General features: G+C 32.1%; 2 protein-coding genes and 1 long non-coding RNA gene across 3 annotated transcripts; 2 read left to right on the plus strand and 1 right to left on the minus strand.

Annotated features, from left to right (window-relative positions):
- Positions 1–3,763: 3,763 nt before the first annotated feature.
- LOC120090041 (zinc finger CCCH domain-containing protein 30-like) lies at positions 3,764–8,176 on the plus strand. The gene is made up of 2 exons (XM_039047529.2): positions 3,764–4,220; positions 5,200–8,176. Exon 2 carries the CDS (start codon positions 5,210–5,212, stop codon positions 7,382–7,384), a length of 2,175 nt encoding a protein of 724 aa, XP_038903457.1. The 5' UTR covers positions 3,764–4,220; positions 5,200–5,209; the 3' UTR covers positions 7,385–8,176.
- A 4,219-nt stretch (positions 8,177–12,395) lies between these two features.
- LOC120091890 (protein DETOXIFICATION 43-like) lies at positions 12,396–18,610 on the minus strand. The gene is made up of 13 exons (XM_039050050.2): positions 18,534–18,610; positions 18,270–18,391; positions 17,756–18,166; positions 17,262–17,449; positions 16,987–17,122; positions 16,793–16,889; positions 16,601–16,701; positions 16,283–16,446; positions 15,678–15,749; positions 15,417–15,533; positions 13,891–13,986; positions 13,590–13,711; positions 12,396–12,752 (listed from the first exon to the last, which is right to left on the minus strand). Exons 1-13 carry the CDS (start codon positions 18,608–18,610, stop codon positions 12,698–12,700), a joined length of 1,758 nt encoding a protein of 585 aa, XP_038905978.1. The 3' UTR covers positions 12,396–12,697.
- Positions 15,364–19,170, plus strand: LOC120091891 (uncharacterized). Its single transcript, XR_005485856.2, has 5 exons — positions 15,364–15,552; positions 16,297–16,412; positions 16,549–17,697; positions 17,835–17,970; positions 18,053–19,170. It is a non-coding gene; the product is annotated as an uncharacterized LOC120091891 (long non-coding RNA).
- Positions 19,171–21,981: the final 2,811 nt, after the last annotated feature.

Raw genomic sequence — 21,981 nt, forward strand, 5'->3', positions numbered from 1 at the left:
CAATGAAAGTTTAGGGCATCAGCCTCAACACCAATAACATTAAAACTAAAAATAATTGATGATTTAAAATGATTAATACACTGACCTGACGCCACTTCATACTTATTAATAATGAGTTTGATTTTAGTCCTCTCTTGTACATTAGCTTTAAAAAAAACAAAAGGCTGACATTAACAAATAAAAGATGAGAAATATATAGGCCCTTCCTTGCAACTTTACACCCATAAACCTTTCCATCAATCATAGCCTTCGATATAAGACTTGACAGCCCTTCAGTACATAAAGAAAGAGGTAAGCGGACAAAGGATGTTCCTGCCTCAACCTTCGCTTTGGATATAACATTCCCCTCGAGATACCATTGATTAAGATTGACATAGATACTGTCGATGCACAATCCTAAATAAGATCTACCCACTTCTCACCAAACCCCAACTATCTCATTATTCCCATCAAGAAAACCCACTCTACTCTCTCATACGCTTTACTCATATCCAACTTCAATGTAGCCATACCCTTTTTCCCCTGCCTCTGAGCCAAAATGTAATGAATACACTCATAGCCAACCAAAATATTATCATATATTAGCTTACCTAGAACAAAGGCACTATGATTAAGAGAAATAATCTATGGGAGAAATCATTTTAATCTGTTGGCAATAGATTTTTTGATAATTTTGTATGTTACATTGCATAGACTAACAGGTCTGAAATCAACTACTAGTGTTGGGTGATTGTGCTTTAGGATGAGGACAATATTAGAGTGGTTAGACTCCCATACTAATACCCCCTTGATTAAGTATTTGCAAACGCCTCTAAAAGTTTTACCTTTCAAATTATCCCAATATTATTGGTAAAACAATGTCAGAAATCCATAAGGTCCTGGAGCCTTCATTGGACTCATTTGGAACAATGCCTTATTCACCTCAATTTTAATGAATGGTTCATTCAGAGCATCATTCATTTCCATTGAAATATGTCGGGGCACACACTGAATCATTGCATCAATATGCTCCGGAGAAGAGTTGGTTGAATTAAAGATAGTTGTAACGTAAGAAAGAAACCTTACTTTCACCTTCTTTTTGTTTTTCGTCCAACTCACATTTTCATCTCAAACTCTTTCAATAATTTCCCCCCCTAATTGAAGCTCGTTTGTGGAACCACTTAGTATTACCATCCCCCCATTTAAGCCACCATTCTTAGGATCGTTGTTTCCAATACATTTTCTCCAACATCAAAGCTTTATCCAGTTTCAATACTCTGAATGTGGTCACAATATACATCATCTCCGTATCATAGGCCTGTTGTAACTCTCTTCTTAAAGTAGAAATCTCCCTCTGAAATTCTTGTTTTTTCCCAGCCTAGTCCTTCAAATTATTAGCATACCTTATCAACTGATTATTGAATAACTGGGGAGAGACCATATTGGCATCATTACCATCAACACTTTCAAACCATCCTTGATCGATAATATTCATACAATCTGATTCATGCATTAGGTATTATTCAAAGCGAAATTGAAGGGGCTTAAAAATACGGCTCCTAATGTGGCAACTTCCAAATAAATCAATAAAAATAGGCCTATGAACAAGGTCATACCAATCAAAATGTGATACTTTTGTTCGATGAAAAAGATCATAAAAAGCTATATTACTTAAAAAGCAATCAAGACATTTAAAAATAATTGGCTCGTGTTGACATCTATTAGACCATGTGTAGATATTGTCAACATAGCCTAAATCATACAGATTCAACTCATGTAACACCTCTCTCAATAATTTCATATATTTCAATATGCGCTTAAAACCACCATTCTTTTCTTTAGACCACAAACATTCATTCATATCTCCTCCCAAGAGCCAAGGGGAATCATCATTGTTTCTTAGTCTACAAAAAAATTCAAACGCTACTTTTTCGTTTTGAGTCTTCGAACATCCATAAATACCAGAAAAATACCATTTCCTTCCATCAGCCATTACTCCACAGTCAATGTGATTTTGAGAAAAGGATCGAATTGTGACCTCCACATCTTCTTTCCACATTAGATAAATACCTCCACCTTTGTTTCTGTTTTCAACGACAAAACAACTATCAAATTGTATGCCCTTTTTTATAACTTTCATCCTTGCTTGCCCACACTTTGTTTATATATATATATATAAAAACTAGCGACAAATCACATCTTTGAGGTCTCCGAACGTCCTTGGGTTCCTCGCACTCCGGACGTTCAAGCTTAACAGTTTCATTGAGACCAGCAGGGTTGTCGTACAACCTTTGCTAATATAAATTCAATGAAATCTCCTTTGCCATTTCTCTGTATTTTTCTTGGTGCATTATTCCACTCTTCCTCTCCCGCTTTTCGTTTTCCTATATTTGCTTTCTCTACTTTGTATCTTGGAATTGGATCCCTTTACCTTGTTGTTATCCGTTTGTAATTTTTGAATTTCCTCTATTTCTACCGCAAAGAACCACAAATTCGGGCTACATGTCAAATTGTGCATGTACTCATATAATTGTTTTTCGTAACTTTTCCATTTTTCTCAAAAACACACATTGAAATATTATATCAAAATTTCAATAACTACATCCTCGTTTGGTAATCGTTTTGTTTTAGAAAATTAAGCCCATGGACACTATTTCTACCTCCAAATTCATTTTTTTGTTATCTACTTTTTCACCAATGATTTAAAAAACCTAGTCAAATTTTGATAACTAAAAAAAGTTAGCTTTCAACAAGTTATTTTTGTTTTGGGAATTTGACTAAAAATTCAGCCATTGAACTTAAGACAGATACAAATAGTTGTAAGAAATATGGATGAAATAAGTTTAGTTTTAAAAAACAAAAACAAAAAACCGAATGATTACAAATGGGCCTACTTTTTGTTGTTTAGTTTTCAAAATGTAGGGAATAACTTTATTTTTAAATAAATAAATAAAATAAAATGAGTATCGAATGAGCCATATATTATTTAATTTACTTTTTATTTACAATATTTTATTAATTAACAATATAGACATATATAGTATTTTTTATTCAATATACATACATTAATACAAATATTTTTGGAATATCATTGAGTTAGTAAATATGTACTTTCTGAGTCTAATAATTGTGTTGATAAATACTTATTATCGATTTTAAATTAAAGGTCTTATTCATTCAACTATACTGAGAATTATATTGAAAAAGAATTATTTTAATCGTGAAAAATTTGAATATCTAATTTAATAATATAAAACATAAACTTTAATTAATTAAGTTATGTTGGCAAAAGAAAAATATATTTTTTAAATAAAAGTTAAATAACTAAAATAACAAGTGATTTTTTTTTTTATAATAATAGTGAAATTTACAATAAAAGAGTTAATTGAGGAGGCAATTTAAGAAAATTAAAAGAACATTTATCAAAAATGAAAAAGGAGAAAAAAAATCTAATTAGGGTAAATATTAGGGTAGAATATTGAATAGGGAAGACACAAGGACTTCATTGCAATGGATCCGTAGTGAGGTTTATTTATTTATTATTATTTTAAATGTTGTCCGAAAGAGACTTTTCCCTTTTTCTTTTCTTTTATTACAAAACTGAAAATTCGGAGCCTGTGTTCTCTGCGACTTTTCACCTCCTCGATTTGACCCCCCATTTAACTAAAATTGACCAAATGACCACACTCCATTGGCGGACTCCAAACCCTCAATTCCATTCCACTTAATTACCCTCCTTCAACTCCGCTCCACTGTCCACCTTCTCAGCCAGTCAACAGCTTGTCCTTCACTACCACTAAGCCCCACCCTACTTCCACTGGCCCAACCGGTCATCCCGCTCTCAAAAAGTTTCTACTTCATTTGCGTTTCATTTCGTGTGAATTTCAATGTCATTTCACTTCATTTCCTTACAACTCTCAACATTAAATTTAAATTCCCCCAAATTTTCTCCAATTCGCATTTCATTTCAATTTCAGACGTTACTTTCTTCTTCTTCTTCTTCTTCGTCTGCACCATTTCTCTCTCTGAAAAATCTCTTCTTCTTCTTCTTCTCTGTTTCCTCCACCGGCGCTGGAGATGAACGCCGTTACCTTCCTCTCTCCGATCTTCTTCTTTTCCTTAAGTGAAGTGGTTCTTTCTTCCTCCGGTTTCTCCTCCGATCGATGAGTGTAACTGTCGAACCACGCTTTCTTCTCTCTCTCAGATCTCTCGCTGCTATTCTTCTGCTGCTATAGATAACTGTGAGTTTTTGTTTTAGTAGTTCGGATTCAGCATGAAGCTGAATATTTTTTCTATTAATTTGCTTTTATCTTTTCAATATGTATATATTTTTTAAATATTTGGTTTGTATGGGGGTGAGGGGGTTTCAATCGGAGTTTAGTATGTGTTAAGTTTTTGAGATGTTTTATTATTGTTGTGGTGTATAACTATTGTTTGCATATGATCTTGATATGAGGGTGATCTGCTTTTATCAGTTTCGTTGTACTTTTTGAGCGATGTGCCTTGTTAATTTTGGGTTTTCTTCTGGCTTTTGATTCTAATGTTCCTTTTCTGTGTATCTTTTGTTTGGATGAGTTTTTTTTAATAAATGTGTACTGTTAGTTTAGTTGTTGTAGTGGTTGATCCTCTAGTAGTAGATGGGAAGTTGGGAGATGTTTTTATGGCGATTTTTCGCATATAAAATGTATTAATATCGTAGAGGAAAAAGATTGATGCTATTAGGTTGAAACTCTGAACTTCAGATCGAAAGCTTCGTTTTAAAAATATCGTCTTTTTTCATTCCGGTGATAGTGGCTTGGCATATAGTACTAAAATATAGAATCTTATGTCAAATACAGCTTGCTCTGAGTGTGGTCCCTTGTGGTTTACCTATTTTATGGGTCTGAATATGAACTTCGGTGACTTTTCTTATTCTTTAAAAGCTACTGTGGGTTACCAGAATTCAACTTTTGGTCGATTCTTATCTTGTGTTCTGTTAATCCTTGCACAACTGAAGAGTACTTTGGGTGGTGTGAGGTTCTGTTATGATTTATTGCTTTTGATGTAAGAGTTGCAATTCTTATCACTGCTTATCCCATGTTAATTTATTGTAAAAGCTTGTTATATGTTTATTCTGGTAAGATTTTGAACATATCTTGATCATATTTGTATTTGTTGACATTATGATTTCATTGATGTTATATAAGGCATAAATGCACAGTTATTTTTCTTGGATTTCAGATTTTTGAGTATGTGTGGTGGTCCAGAACAATCCAATTCTGCATCGACTACATCGCCCAACTCATCTAACCCCAAAGACATGAATCATTTGACTGTTGATTGTGAGGATTCTTTTTATAGTTTACTGGAGCTTGCTTCTGACAACGATGTGGAAGGCTTCAAACGTATGATGGAGTCTGATTTGTTTTCTCTTAACAAGTCTGGTCTCTGGTATGTTCGTCAAAAAGGCTCAAAACAAGTTGTTCATGAGCACAGGACACCCCTGATGGTTGCTGCCACATATGGTTGTGTTGATGTTCTGAAGCTGATACTATCATATCCTGAGGTTGATGTTAATCTCTCTGCTGGCACAGACAAGAGCACTGCTCTCCACTGTGCTACTTCGAGTGGATCTGTGAATGCTGTTGATATTGTTGATTTGCTTTTATCTGCTGGTGCTGACCCAAGCTGCAAGGATGTTAATGGTGACCGCCCTGTGGATGTCATTTTTGTTCATCCAAAGTTGCAGAAGCAGAGTACAAGGTTCAAGCTCGAGGAAGTTCTTAATAATCATTCAAATGGATCCATGGATGTGTCCTGTTTACATTTGTCAATCAAAACTCCCAATTCAGATTCTCCACCGCTATCTTCATCACTGGAGGATGAATTCCCATCTCCACCCAAGTCTATATCTTCTCCCAAATTTGCTGATGGGTTTGGAAACTCTACAAAGGAGAAGAAAGAATATCCAATTGATCCGTCACTTCCTGACATCAAGAACAGCATATATGCAACTGATGAGTTTCGCATGTTCTCTTTCAAGGTTAGACCTTGTTCTCGGGCATATTCTCATGATTGGACCGAGTGTCCTTTTGTCCACCCAGGGGAGAATGCTCGCAGAAGAGACCCAAGGAAGTTTCACTACAGCTGTGTTCCTTGCCCAGACTTCAGAAAGGGGGCTTGTAGGCGTGGGGATATGTGTGAATATGCACATGGAGTGTTTGAGTGTTGGCTACATCCAGCACAGTATCGAACACGTCTTTGCAAGGATGGCACCAGTTGCAATAGGCGGGTCTGCTTCTTTGCTCACACCAATGAAGAACTAAGGCCATTGTATGTGTCCACTGGATCTGCTGTCCCTTCCCCACGATCAATTGGGTCTGCACCAACTGTAATGGATATGGCTACTGCATTGGGTCTTCTGCCTGGTTCCCCCTCATCAGTGGCTGCTTTATCTCCATCACCATTTACTCAATCCATGTCTCCCTCTTCTAATGGGGTTTCTCACTCTTCTGTGAACTGGCAGCAGCCAAATGTGCCGACTCTTCATCTACCAGGAAGTAACCTTCAATCCAGCCGGTTGCGATCATCTCTGAATGCCAGGGATATGCCTCTGGAGGATTTGAATGGCTTGCCAGACTATGACAACCAGCCACGGATTTTGAACGATTTGAACTGTTTCTCTCAGCCTCGTCCGAGTGCTGTGTCTGTTAGCCGATCGGGCTGGACCCAAACACTAACTCCTAACAACCTTGAAGAGCTTTTTTCTTCTGAGATTTCTTCGTCTCCCAGATTTTCTGATCCAGCTGCCAATGTCTTTTCCCCTACTCGGAAATCAAATATGCTAAACCAATTCCAGCAGCAGCAGCAGAACATGTTGTCACCTATCAATACAAACATTATGTCCCCTAAGAATGTTGATCATCATTTGTTGCAGGCCTCTTTTGGAGTTTCATCCCCGGGAAGGATGTCGCCGAGAAGCACTGAGCCACTGTCCCCAATGGGATCTAGGTTCTCTGCCTTTGTACAGCGTGAGAAGCAACATCTTCGCACTCTCAGTTCAAGGGAGCTCGGATCTAATGTCCCAAACTCATTAATCGGATCTCCTGTCAGTTCTTTGCCTAAATGGGGGTCCCCCAATGGAAAGGTAGATTGGTCGGTTGGTAAGAATGAACTGGGTCAACTGAGAAGGTCATCTTCTTTTGAAATGGGAAATAATGGGGAGGAGCCTGACTTATCATGGGTTCAATCCTTGGTGAAGGAATCCCCACCTGAGATGCTAAAAGAGAAGCTGGCAGTGCCCGGGATGGGTGCTGCGGCATCCGGTGAGGGTCTAACTACTACTAAATCACAATTAGAATCCACTGATCATTCTGTGATAGGAGCTTGGCTTGAGCAGATGCAGCTTGATCAGCTTGTAGTGTAGTACAACAATAACAACAAAAAAAGAAGGCATTTTCATTTTACTCGTCTGAGATAGGTATTTTACCCTAAAATTCTTTCTGGGTAAAGGTGAAGGCAGGGTATGAACAGAGGTGAATATGATGATGTGGAGGAAGAATAGGAAGGAGGTTGGTTGGAAGAAGGGTCAGATTGATTACTCTACTCCTTAAGATCAATTCAATTACTTACCATTCATTATTTTACATCAGTCAAGTCCGTCATTCTCTGGGCCAAAGGAAACTTGTCCAGGTTCCATTATATTTCTCTCCCCCTTTTTTCTGCAATTTCATTTCCAACAAAGGCTTCTTGATTTAAAGCTGTAGAAACCAAGAGCTTTTCTTTTCTTTTTTTCTTTTTTTCCTTTCTATTTTTAATTTTTCCATCCATATATAAAACAAAAAGAAGAGGTTAATTATCTTTCAGGAGGAGGATGATGATGTGTACTGCCTAAAGATTGTCCAATTTGTTGAGTTTCCTCTACGTTGATGTAAAACTTTTATTCTGAAGTTTTTTTTTTTTTTTTTTATTATTATTATTATAATTATAACTATTGTATTATTTATTAATTATATTATTATATTAAAAAAATCTGTGTATTGGAAATGTTGATGGTGTGGTGTGTGTTGATGTGAGATTTTGTTTCTTAGGAGAAAGGAAAAGGATGGAGGATCTGTTAAAGTGGCATTCTCCCAAATAGGATGTTGATTGCTTTGATTGAAACTTCAAATTTGGAGTTTCATATTTAAATAATGTGAAGATGGATAGTGATTGAATATATTTATTATTATTATTATTATTATTATTATTATTATTATTATTGTGGAATGGATATAGATAGAGATGTTGAATTGTTCATAAGGGTGTGGGTGTAATTGTCCAACTACTTGTGTGTCCCATGGTTGAAGTGGGTAGGCAAGACTTTTTAAGTGGGTTGCTTTGCTTTGCTTGGCTGCCTTTTTACTTTTGGGATGACATTTTGATTGACTTTTGTAGGACCCACAAAAAAATTTCTATTAAATGATTTATTGATATATTCATTTATTTGGTGGACTTTATATAATTCCTTTTATGTATCGAACATAATTTTTAAATTAAGATTATGCTGTTCATTTTGACATTTATTTCTTGGCCTGATTTTCAACTTTTGGATTTTTATTTTACCTTTTATAATGCTTATATTAGTTTTTTTTAAAGATTATTATGTTGGTCTACTATGTTTGATTTTCCAATTTTTATTTCATTTTATGATTTCTCGCTTGAATGTATTCTTTCCCGTATGTTATTTACTGTGATTCCCTTTTTTAATTCATTAGGTCATGGTTATATCAATCGTTTAGTTCTATTTTATAACAATTTTGTATTTTTAAATGAACACTTTTGGAGCTTGGCCTTGTATTTGGTAGAAAATGGAAAATAAAATAAAGAAATTCGTGAGTGGAAATAGTGATTATGAGTTTCATTTGCAAAAATTAAAAACCAACACCTAAAGGCCATTGATAATGAATTAACTTCACTTAATTTACTTGGCAAGGGTTTCACACTTTTCTTTGAGACATTTAAAAACTACTTACCATTTTTAGTTTTCGAAACATGGTGGCTTAGTCTGGTGATGCTTGCTAAGCAATTCGGTTAGTTCGATATACCCACACCCTCGTCAATAAGGATCCTTGGGTTTTCAAGGATAGAGAATGGTAAACATTATTTTGTCTAGCCATCTCTTATTAATAAAAACGTTTTAGTTTCCTTTCTAGGAGCAGAGACGGATAAATGATTGAAGAGTGCATACAATTTTCTTAGGGATGAGGCATATTTCATTCTTGCCATTAGGGGTGTACATAGTTCAGGTTGGGCCGGGTTGGAAGATTTTTGTGGACCAACCCAAAAATTCGAGTTAGTTAATAATGAACCCTATTAGTTCTTTTTTGAAGGGTCAATCCAACCCAATCCAACTCAAAATTTCCGGGTTGGGTCATCGGTTTTTTTTTTTTTTTTTTTAATTTTTAATTTGACTTTTTTTAACTTATATATATATATTCGGGTCGAGTCGGGTTGACCCGACCCTGAAATGGGTAATCGAGACCCAACCGGAATTTAATATTTTTTAACATTTTTAATCCAACCCGAATTTGGGTTGGGTAATCCGGGTTGGTTGGGTTACCGGGTTTTTTGAACACCCCTACTTGCCATTCCTAGCAACAGACAAACTGGTGGATGAAGAAACTTATTGGGCTCTAAGAAATGCTTGCTAGTACACCAATGGAAATGTTGATCACTTCTTATATGACGAGAGAGTGGTGGTGTTCGATAACCCTCTACGAGGGGATACCGCATCCTTCTAATTACTAAAAAAATATTCTAGCTGGTTGCAAGTATTTGGAGGGTCGGTCTTCTGGAAAATTGTATAAAATGACCTAAAAAGTAAAAACTGATTTCTTTCTAAAATGTTATTGACCCTTTCGACATGTGAAATACCATTTTTCCTCCAATATTAAATGTTCTCTTCACTTATATTACTTACATCTTTTTTGTTCTTTCCATCTAACAACGGTAAAACGAAAATTCAAAATCATTCAAAACTAAAGATGTTTTAATAGTTATAAACATGGTAGGAAAGAATGCAAAAAATCGTATAAAAACGAGTGATCATTTAGTTAAAACGAAGCCGTATCGACAAAGATATGATAAGATACAACTCTATTTTTGCTAAATGACCATTCATTTTCATACGTTTTTTTGTTGTGTTCTTTCCAACCATGCATGTAAACTGAATAGAAGCTTAAATGATCTTTGATTTTATTATTTCAAAAGTAAACTTTATTTAAGTTTAAATGTTATAGTGTCATTTATATTTATTATTATTTAGCATTTTGCTCAATTTACAAGCATAATCAGAAAGAACACGGAAAAACGTATAAAAACGAGTGGTCATTTAACTAAAACAAAGTTGTATTGATAAAAATATGACAAAAACAAAATTATTGTGCATACAAAAGAGGTGGACAATCGCTGATGTCATGGTGGGTGATCACTTACATCATGGAGTGCAATTGCTTTACAATTTTATTCTTTTTATATTTTCTTCAATACAACTCCGTTTTAGTTAAATGACCACTCATTTTCATACATTGTTTTGTGTGTTTTTTTATTATGCTTATAAATTGAGCAAAATGTTAAAAAATAATGAATATAAATGACATTATAACATTTAAACTTAGATAAGATTTACTTTTGGAGTAATAAAGTCAAATATCATTAAGTTTTTATTCAATTTACATGCATGGTTGAAAATAACACGAAAAAACATATGAAATCAAGTGGTCATTTAGCAAAAATGGAGTTATATCTACGAAGATATAATAAAAAACATAATTGCAAAAAGAAAATTGAGCAATCGCGTACACTGATGTCAGTGATTGTATATGTTGATGTGAGCGATCGCGTGATATCAACAATCACACACTTTTTCTGCGCCAACAATAATTTTGTCTTTGTGATATTTTTGTCGATACAACTCCGTTTAAAGACTACTCGTTTTCATACAATTTTTCCCATTCTTTCCAACCATGCTTATAAAATAAGAAAAATGTTAAAGCATTTGTAGTTTTAAATGACTTTAAATTTTTGCTTGTGTTGTTACGGGAAGAGCAAAGAGACGTAGGTAATACAAGTGAAGAGATCATTTAATATTGAAGATAAAAATTGTATTTTACATGCCAAAAAGGTCAATAACAAACAAGATTTTAAAAAGAGGTTAGCCATAGAAAAGATTTTGCTTTTTGGATCATTTTGTACAAGGTCTTCTATTCCCATTTTTGAGCTCATGGCTATTGGAAGTCGTTGAAGTCATGTTCGCCATATCATCATGTGACCCATTATAGTTGAGTTGGATTGCTTGGAGGCTGTTCGCCTATTAAATTATGAAGGTGAGACTCTTTCCGAGGTTTAAACTATGTTGTTGGAGATTCATTCTTTTGCTTTTGGGGTGGGCGTTCTCTCTCTCGAATATTAGTCGGATGCAAAATGGTGTTGTGGATGGATTAGACAATGTCTTTCACCTAGAAGCATAATTTCTCTAGGTAGCTTTTGAGGCTTGTTTTTATAGGCATGACAAATCATAATTGATTGAATTTGTATTCTTGTTCTCTCCTATAAAAATTATTATTGTTCATTTGGGGAGGACCGATAATATCAAAATCTACAAGTTATTTCTCACTTTTGATATATATATATATGGAGATTAACGTTAATTTATCAAAATGTTATAGAACCATTGAATAATTAATATATACAGAAATATAATTCGCCAGGTTAGAAGTTTCAATTCTCATTTCATTGTTATTCAACCTGAAAAAATAATTTTATTTAGAATATTCATACACTAATTTTGATTCTTTTATTTTATTCTTTTGAAACAAGGTAACATTTGATTTGAAATGCAGAATTAATATGTATGCATATTCACATATACTATATTTATTTTTATAATTGATGGTTTGAATAAAGTGAAAAAGAATAATATGTTGTACAAAGAAAAAGTGAAATAATAATAATATGTTGTACAAAGAAAAAGTGAAAAAATAATAATATGTTGAATTTATTCATACAATGATGAAAAAAATTTGTTTTTAAAAGATTCTCAATATATAATAATGATTAAAATAAAGCTTTTATAAATTTAGTAGGTTCACAATACAATAGCTCTGTGCCTATGTGGCAGGCTTTTATTGGATGGGCTTCAAATCAGGCCACCAATTATTTTCAGTTAATAATTCAAAAGTTCGATAAAAGTTTATTTATTAATTTAATTAACTTTTTAAATAATTGATTTTATCAATAGTTAGTCACATGGAGATGTCCTTTAAAATTTTAAATATTCAATAATAAATACCAATTACCATTTTTCTCTTAATTATTTTGTGAAAAATTATTGATGATTATGTAGTCTTTTTTGGTAAGTAAACATAAAAATGTGGTATCATGTAAAATTTGTTAGATTTATAAACAAAAACTTTCATTGATGTATTTATCGATTACGAAATAACTTAATACAATGTTACATAGACAATGAAATTTATTTCTACAACATAGGTAAGAATAAAAAGCTTTTCCACAACTTTGAACTAGTATAGGGAGGAATACAATAATAATAATAATAATAATAATAATAATAATAATAATAATAATAATAATAACAATAATAACAATAATGACATTAAAGAAATGAAAAACCATAAGATTAATATTGTTCTTATAAGACTTTACTAATTGAACTTTCTCTTGTGATGCAACAATATAATTAGGGCAACAATGGTTCTCTTAGGTAACGCCAAGGTCCTGTTCCACTTCCCATCCTATGGATTATAAAATTAAAAATATTTAGAATTTTATTTCAATTTTAAAAATAGAAATAACTCGTTTAATATTTTTTTTTTGAAATTTGACTAGAGATGTATAAAGATGGTTGCTAACAAGTCAATACGAGCATAGCTCAACTGACAAACTTAATCTATTGACCTCAAGGTCAAATGTTCGATTTTCCACCCTACATATATATAACTTGATCATGATTTAAATTTTACATTATTGTAAACATTGAAATCACTCCTCACACACTCATAATTCTAAAAAACCCAACTTTAACTCCATTCACCCATTAAAAAATAATAATAATAATAACATCATTTTAGAATATCTAAATATTTAGGAAACAATCATTTTAATTTTTTACTTAGAATTTACTTTTCCTGATGTTTGTCTCGAACTTATTTGATTTGGAATTGTGCTTATATTAATATGCTAATCTACATACTGAAGTTATGTCTTAATTTGTTAAAATTAAAATAAAAGTAAGAACCATTAAACTTTTTTTTTTTGAAAGTTTAGTACATAAATAGGCATTTTAAAAGATCAAAACCAAAACAAATTAAACTTAAAAGTTTAGGACTAAAAAACTAATAATTTTAAAAATAAAACATAAAGGAGTCGATTATCATTAAGCAAGTTCATAATTTTGTAGTAAAACAAAAATAGTAATAAAATATATTCTTGTTTCAAGTCGTTAAAAAGCAAGATCACATATTTGGTCAATTTTTTCTTCTAAAAAATCGAAAATTGTTGAAGAAAATCCTAATTTTGAATTGAATGAGAACATGAAGGGAAAAGATGAAAATAATAATAATAAGAAGTACCTCAAGAAACCCACAAGAGTGCGAAGGGCCATGTAGATGGCCAAAGCTGTCCAAATTCCAAGGAAGCCATAGCTTTTGGATAGAAGGAATAGAGAGATGATGGTAGCAATGGAGACCAAAGTCTACAAAAATTCACACAAAAATTAATTATTTAGTGAGAGAGAAATTAAGATTGTATGATTGTTGAAAACCGTACTTTTGAAAAAATCACCGATAATATGAAGAATTTAATAAATTTTTTTAGTAAAAATAATTCCAAATGAACGATTTAGAAGAAACCGTAAAAGAAGAGATGAGCTACCAAAGAATAGGCAGAATAAGCAAAATCAGAGGCTCCAAAGTTGACTCCATCAAAAACAAATGCTAAAGAGTTCATTGGTTGTGTGGCTGCCACAAACTAAAATATTGAAAGGAAAAAAGGGTTAGATATTTGAGAGACAAACTTGATAAAAGGGATAAAAAAATTCAAATAAATTTAAAATAAATTATCTTCTATTTATTTATAATGTACTTTTATCTTTATAAATATATATTTTTTAATATAAACAAACCACATATCATTTTTAAAAAGATATTGACGTGACAAATAATAATGTGAAGAGGTATGTATTTGTCTTCTGTTTTCCTTATTATTATTTTTATTTTGATACATGTGATTCATCTTAATATTACATTGATAACTTATATCTAAAAAGTTTGTTCTAACTTAATAATACAAAATTGTTTGTGTATAAACCATATATATACTTTTTTTTTTCTTTTGGGAAAACGCATGTATGCATATTTTGCTCACTTAACAAAGAAACTTCTTCCTAGTTATAATTTGGTTAAATTTTTGGTTGGTAAGTTTTGAGTCTAGTTTTTCATTTTGGTTCTTAGTTTTAAAAAGTTATACTTTTAAATCTTAAATTTTGAGTTTGATTTCAATTTAGTCCATATGTTTCAAAATTTTATAATTTTACCATTGAAGTTTAAATCTTGTTTCAATTTAATCGGTAATATTTATATTTTATCTTTGATTTTCACTAAATATTCACGTTCAATCTTTAGTGTTCGTGTCTATTAAATAATTTAAAATAAGGATTGTTTTCAAATATAGGAAAATTAGCCAACTTGTTTATAAATATAGCAAAATGTCGCTGTTTATCATCATCTATCACCGATAGACAATGATATTTTGCTATATTTGAAAATATTTCCATCAGTTTTACCATTTAAAACAATTACCCTTGGGTTGTTTTCAGATATACGAAAATGAATAAAAATATTTATAAATGTAGCAAATACCAATTTTCAGAATCTTTTGAACTTTCCACTGTTTATCTACGATAGACTGCAATAGATTACGATAGACTATTATCTGATAGAAGATGTGGATAGTAGTCTATCACAGACTATTGCAGATAAATGGTGATGTTTTGCTATTATTGTAAATATTTTCAATAGTTTTATTATTTAAAATAATTTTCCTTAAAATAATCCTAAAGTGATTTTTTTAAAAAGTTAATTTTAATAGTGATGAAAAAAATTAGTGAACTTAATTAATTAATAAATAAAATTTTTTAAAACTAATTTCGTGACAATAACATCGAACACTGTAAGTGAGTATTTAATGAAAAATAAAAGTTAAAAGTATAAGCTATAAAATCTAGAAACTAAATTGAAACAAAATTGAAATGGTATAAAATTGTAAAATTTTAAAATTTGAAGACTAAATTAAAATCAAACAACAAAAAGTGTAATATAAAAAAAATTATATCACCACCAAACAATCGAAATTGGATCTAATTGATAATAAATCCAGTTTCAAAGCGTAGGTATAAATACCGGCACTCCGAGGTGGATGAGGGTCTGCACATTTAAATCTCCGGAGAAGATTCCAGCTCCGAAGAACATAATCGCTGCAACAATCACGGCAAGTCCAACGCCCAGAACGAAACTCATCTGCATTAGCAACGCCCAAGTAATGCCTTAACTCACAATTAATGTTTGATATTCTTCTTTTCTTCCCATTTAGATTTTATCTTCTTTGGGGAATTTCGTCGAACATGTTATGTGCAACGCATAAGACACTAGGAATTCCATTACCTGTAGCACCCTTGTGGCTGTAGCCGTTGTCTTCTCGTAATCTTTCTCCGCAAATGCACAGGCTAGGATCGCCTGAAGGAAAAATTCGGCACCCATAAAGTAGAAGTTTTGAGGGCGAGTCATTAAAACTACCTTGGAATCCAAAAACTTAAGCGTTTACATAGAAGTAACCATTCTTAAATCACTGATTAACCGAAAGCTTAAGTCGATGCGAAGACAAATTTAATATTATATCATCTAATAACTATTAGTTTTTATTGGAAAGAAATGATGTTACAAGAGATTGATTATAGGAAGTTTCATCTCAGAATCAATTGACTAGAGAGGAGTTACTTATGTATCTTTTAAAGATTGTGAGGTCTACATGTCTTTCCAATGTGGAATCCTCAACATATTCTCTTAAGATGGTGTTTCTTTGAGTTCACCCTTCTTGGGTCATGTTGAGGAGCATGTTGTGGATCCCACATTGGAAAAACTTGATACATGACCTATTCCTTCAATTGCTTGTAACCCCACGTTTATCTAATAATACTATGCTAAATTATTATTGTACTAAAAAAACTTAAGTTGATAGGTTAGATGACTATAGGGTTTCATTTAACTACCTGTCCGGCAACAGCGAGGCCATCAGCGAGGAGGGATGATGTCATCCAGACTTGCAAGCAAGTTTGGAAGGCAGCCATTGGTGTCGGACCTAGACGAGCAGCCATGGATGCAGCAAGTGTCACACAAAAGGTCACAGCTATAACTCTTGCCAGCAGCAGACTACCTGCATTGGGAAAAGCTCTACCATGTTGAAACCAATTTGAATCTGAAAATTTCTGATGGAAATCATCAAGTAACTCTTGAATTTGTATGCTATTGTTTTCAGGTGCAAATCTCTGTAGTTGGAGAAGAGGAACATATAGAGAAATGAGTATTACCATTTTTTAGAAACCGACCAAACTGCAAATCTCTAAGGCTAGGGGGTAAGAGATTAACTTTTTGCATCAATCTCCAAGCAAGGACCAACACAATTAGGTACCTGAGGTAATAAAAATAGCAAGTTATGAATGAAAGTATTGGATTATACGGGATTATAATAGCTCAAATATGTGAGCAATGTTGTTACTTACTGAGAGAGAACATGTGCAATGGCTGCACCCTTCACTCCCAAATGGCATACAAATATCAATATTGGATCCAAGATGATATTTGTTGTGTACCCCAAAACTATTTAAAGACCAAAGAAGAAGAATTAGAGAAAGAGGCAAATTGCTAGCAGTTTTTCAGTAAGAAGTCTGATAAAAATTAAAAAAATTAAAGCTACCAATGACATAGAGAGGAGTTCTTGTGTCCTTAAACCCTCTGAAGATTCCCTGCATGGCCAGAGAGAGGAGAACAGCAGGAGCACCAAGTGATCTTAACACCAAGTATTTCATTGCAGGAGCTAGCATTGGAGAGCCCTATTGATTCATTTGATCGACATCAGAAAAAATTTGCATAAGAACCATAAACTTTTTTTTTACAGTGTTCTTAATAATTTTCTGATGCTGAAGCAGAAGGGATATTATATTTGCAGTTTTTGTTGATGATGAAACTTACTTGCTTCACTCCCATTACATTTAATAGGTATTTAGCTCCAAATGCAAGAAATACAGCTTGCAAGAGGCCCAAAACTGTCCCAAAAATCAGTGCTGTGGATGCTGAAGCAATGTGCTTCTTCTCATTCTTATTAGGCTTGACTGTAGGGGTGCAGGCAGCAGGAGGCTGACCCTTATTTGTGCTCAAATCTGCCATTGAAAATCCTCAGAGTTTAGTTTGAATATGGAAATTAGATTAATCACGTGGTTTATTTTTCATACAAGTAGAGAGTTTTTTTTATTTTTATTTTTTTATTTTTACTGCCAACTTGAGCGTTTAGATATTAGCAATCTCTTTTGGAAGGTCAAAGGTTCAAGTCTCTACGCTTAGCCTGGTTTGAACTACAACAAGAAAATTCGCTATACCTTTTTCAACATTTCAAGTGTTGCATTTTCTGGTATAGACCATCTCTACCCTTACCCTGGTTTGAACTACAGCAAGAAAATTTTTTATACCTTTTTCAACATTCTCAAGTGTTGCATTTTCTGGTATTGATTCTTTCATTCCATCTTGTTTTGGGGATTTCTTTTCTAGCTCCTCACACTTTGCTTCCGATGCATTATTTTCCAAGTCTTGAATGGTGCCATTTTGGGGTGCCGAGTTTCTTGGTTCGTTACTTGTTAGTGAAGCAGAACTACTATTTTCCAACATGTTTTCCTTCTTGATTGATGTAAGCTCTCTCTTTTGGCCATTCTCTGTCAAATGCTTCTCTATATCACATTTGACTGGTTTTATGGCTGTTTTTCCAATAGCGTCTTCCTCAGCAACAAATGATGTTGTTATGCTCACCAGTGGGAATATCGTAATCCTTGAAGCTTGATTGAATATTGCAACAGACACTCCAACAGCCGCCAGTTCAACCGCTCCTGCAGAAACCAATTTTAAAGTGATCTTTGTCCATGATATTACAAACGACTAAATTGGTTTGACATTGCAATGAAAAGATAGCAGTAAATGCAGAGTATGTACCAATATGGCCGACGAAAATGGTGTCGATAAGAGAAGCAATGGGATCAGCGGCAACAGCTAGAGCAGCTGGAAATGCAATTCCAAGGATCTCTTTTCCAAGTTCATCCCACTTGAAAACAAGTCTGGAAGAACATTTCTTTGGATTAATAACAAATAAAAGACTACAAAGAATATCCAAGAAGCGAAAGATCATGGCGAAAGTACAAACTCGCCATATCAACATAGGGAAAAGCAAGAGAAAAAATGGAGCAGAAAGTTATATACCTTGAATCTTTGAAGAAAACATTCATAGGCATCTTCCACTTGTTCTTTTTTGTCACTAAACCAACCTCATTTGCCATAATTCAGGTTTTTAACCTTTTCCTAAGTTCTTGGTCTTTTGATATAGCAATCAGCCTCTGTCTCTTTAAGTGTCACAGAGAAGCAAGTTTGGAATCTGCAGACTGAGTGATTATGAAGCAAAAATTCAGTTACAATTACAGAAAAACATGGAAAGTAAGTAAAGTAGTGCATAACAGGAACAGGAAAAAGAAATGAAGCCCTCTTCACCAAAAACATGCAAAACAGAAACAAAACTGCAGAAGAATTTATGAAATGCATGGAAGCTCTCCTGCTCACATGGTGATGATGAATACAACAACACAATGCTGCAGTTTTTTTTTTTCTCATCAACTTTGAGGAATCTGCATGCCATGGCGCCGAAGGACAAGCGCGTTCATTAAGGAGAATACTATGCAAATGAATGTAGATATTGAGACGAAAAGTTAATCTGTGTCATGCTCATGGCAAGTTATGTGCTTTTATATACTGATTTTCCTGTGTACTAGCATTGGGAAAAAAATGGTTGTCTTATTATTAGTTTCAAATTTACAATCAAAAGCTTTGGAATCTTGGGATAAAATCTGTCCTCCCCCGGTTCTCTGAGGCTCTGGTGACAACTTAAATTGTGCTTAACCAAAGGAATATTTATATACTTATTTTAGGACAACTGGGTTGAACAGTGAGAAAATTCCTCTGTTTTACTCATGTTGGGAAGATTGCTTTCATCTTCTCCACCCCAGATTTACTTCTTAGAATGCTGGATTATAATAAAACACATGGTTAATTGGATAATCTTTTGGTTTGGTTTGGTTTCTTTTTTTTTTTCTTTGTTTTTTTTTTTAATTCAGAAAAATTCTTAATGTTTTTAAATGAAAGGGATGCTTCACCTCTCAAGAGAGGTTGTTTGTGATGCAAGTAAAGAAAGTGAAATCTTGTTTGCAGATATTTGATTAAAGGAGCAATTGAAATAAATGGTTCAAATTTGGATGTACTTTAGAACAAACCAATTCTCTGGTTGTGAAATTTGATGCCAAGAAAGTGGTGGCATGAAAGAACATGGTAGGAAATAATTTTTGATGCAATCCTAGCTTTGTTTGGGAATGCTTTTATGATAGTCAAAAACACACTTTACTATCGAGAAATACATTTTATTATTGAAGTGAGCATGACTCAATTGATGTAGAGTGTGCGGTTTAAATCCCCAAATCCTATGTTGAACTATAAAAAAAGTAAACAAAAATCACTTTCTATTAAAGATCTAAAATGATTTGAAAGCACTATAAATTTTGGTGATAAAGCATTTTTAGAGTATTACTATTGGCTTTTTCTTTCTTTCTTTCTGGATAGGTTTAAATGCTTATTAGGAAAATATTTAAAAACACTTTTAATAGTATATAACAAAATTTTGGTCGATTATATACATATATATAACCAAATATTAAAGTAATTTGTCATAATTTGGCACACCCTTAATTTCCTTCGATGAAGCAAATTTTTTTTAATAGAAAATACGAAAGTACTTAAAGAAAAACAAATAATTTATAAATTCAAAGTCATATAAAAGAGTGGATCTAGAAATGCTATTAAAAAAAAAAATCCCCATTGATAAATTGATAAATTGAGTGTTTGTTTGGAATGGTTTTGAAGAGTTTAAAATGACTGTGAAAATGAAAGAAAAACTAAGTATTATTTTTGAGTGAATGTTTTTTTTCTTAAAAAAATTTTATATTATAGAGGAAAATGTTACAAGTATTATTATTATTATTATCTATGCACTGAATATTGAAAATGAAATGTGAAGTTGATGAATTATTAATAGAATATAAGACTTCAGAAAGTAGTTCATTTGAATAATTAGTTCATCAGATCAAATCAAATGAACAGATTGTCTTCCTTCATTTGATTGGAATTTCTTTACACATATCTAAATAAAGTGAGGGAAGTTTTTAGGCCGCAAAAATTTAGAAAATAATTGAAAAAATAATACTTCCAATATTTTTGTGAAACTATTTGATTTTGGGTTTTAAAAATTAAGCTTATAAACACTATTTATATTTGTAAATTTCTTTCTTTTGTTATTCATTTTCTACCAATATTTAAAATACCATCTCAAGTTTAGTTTGTTTACTATTTAGTTTTTTTGGTTTTTTTTTTAATTTTTATTTTTAAATTAAGCTTATAAACATTATTTCCTATAAGTTTCTTTGTTTTGTTTTCTACTTTCTACTGGTGTGTTTTTTTATAATGTACTTTTTAAAAATTTCTTTTGTTTTTTTTTTCAACACTTTTATTAAGAATTCAAATATTTTAAATTTAAGAAATGGCAAAAAAGGAGACTGAAAGAATACAAACCTAAAATTTACCAATAGATAATTAAAAATGAAATTGTTATCAATTGAGGTATAAGAATTTTAGGAATTTGACTAAGAATTTAAATATTTCTTTAATAACTCAACATTTTGTAGTATAATAGGAATAGAAGGATTCGTAGACTTCGTGGTCAATAATACTCTCGTATACCTGTTGAGCTATGCTCCCTCTTGTTATTATTATTAAACTTATACTAGACAATAGCTGAAAAACTTTAAATAGTTTTTATATTCTAAACAAGGGAATAAAATAGATTTACTAATTAAATGCAAGCACCCTATGGGCTTCAAATTGGCCCATAACCTAGCCCATGAAGGCCCAACATTCCTTGCCGATTCCCAAGTAAATTAATACAAAAAAAATCTAATTATTAGCGCAAGGATTTTATATATATAGGTTTGAAATACCGAGATTGATAAAAATATCAAGATCTTAAGGAAATATCGATGGATATTTTTGAGAAAATTATAAAACAAAAAGTTAAATAAATATTCAAGTTAATAAATTAATATTTTATGAGTAATAGACATGTTAATATGTTTATTATTCATTATTTTATTTATGAGTGACATTTTATTATTTATTTTGGTTAAAAATCATTTATAGTCTTTAAACTTTCATAGAAATAACAATTTACTTCATAAATTTTAGTTTGTAATGATTTAGTCCTTGTACTTTCAATTTTGTAACAATTTAGTCTATAAACTTTAATATATAACAACTTAATCTTTATAATTTTAAATTTGTAACAATTTCATCCCATCGTAAATTAGCATGAAGATTTAATGAGATTTCTGACATAAATAAATCGATAAACTAATTAGAGACTCAATATTTTTATTAAATACAAAGTCTACATCATAAAATAATAAAAATTGACATCCAATTTCAAAGAATTTTTTTACCTTAGGGACTAAATTGTTACAAATTTAAAAGTACAAGGACCATGTTATAAAATTGAAAGTACATGGGCTAAATTGTTACAAACCAAAGTTCAAGGACTAAATCGTAACTTTTATGA

The sequence above is a fragment of the Benincasa hispida genome, chromosome 11 (assembly GCF_027475165.1).
Source record: "Benincasa hispida cultivar pf3 chromosome 11, pf3_genome.v1.1, whole genome shotgun sequence".
Lineage (NCBI taxonomy): Eukaryota > Viridiplantae > Streptophyta > Magnoliopsida > Cucurbitales > Cucurbitaceae > Benincasa > Benincasa hispida.

Bases quoted from the DNA above. Each gene is read 5' to 3' on its own strand.
- LOC120090041 (XM_039047529.2), top strand. From the start codon at position 5,210: ATGTGTGGTGGTCCAGAACAATCCAATTCTGCATCGACTACATCGCCC.
- LOC120091890 (XM_039050050.2), bottom strand. From the start codon at position 18,610: ATGGCAAATGAGGTTGGTTTAGTGACAAAAAAGAACAAGTGGAAGATG. The intron at 16,890-16,986 runs GTAGCTTTAATT...GTCTTTAAATAG, and splicing joins AACTCCTCTCTATGTCATTG to TTTTGGGGTACACAACAAAT. The intron at 15,750-16,282 runs GTAGTTAAATGA...TTTTTCCTTCAG, and splicing joins GCCTCGCTGTTGCCGGACAG to GCGATCCTAGCCTGTGCATT.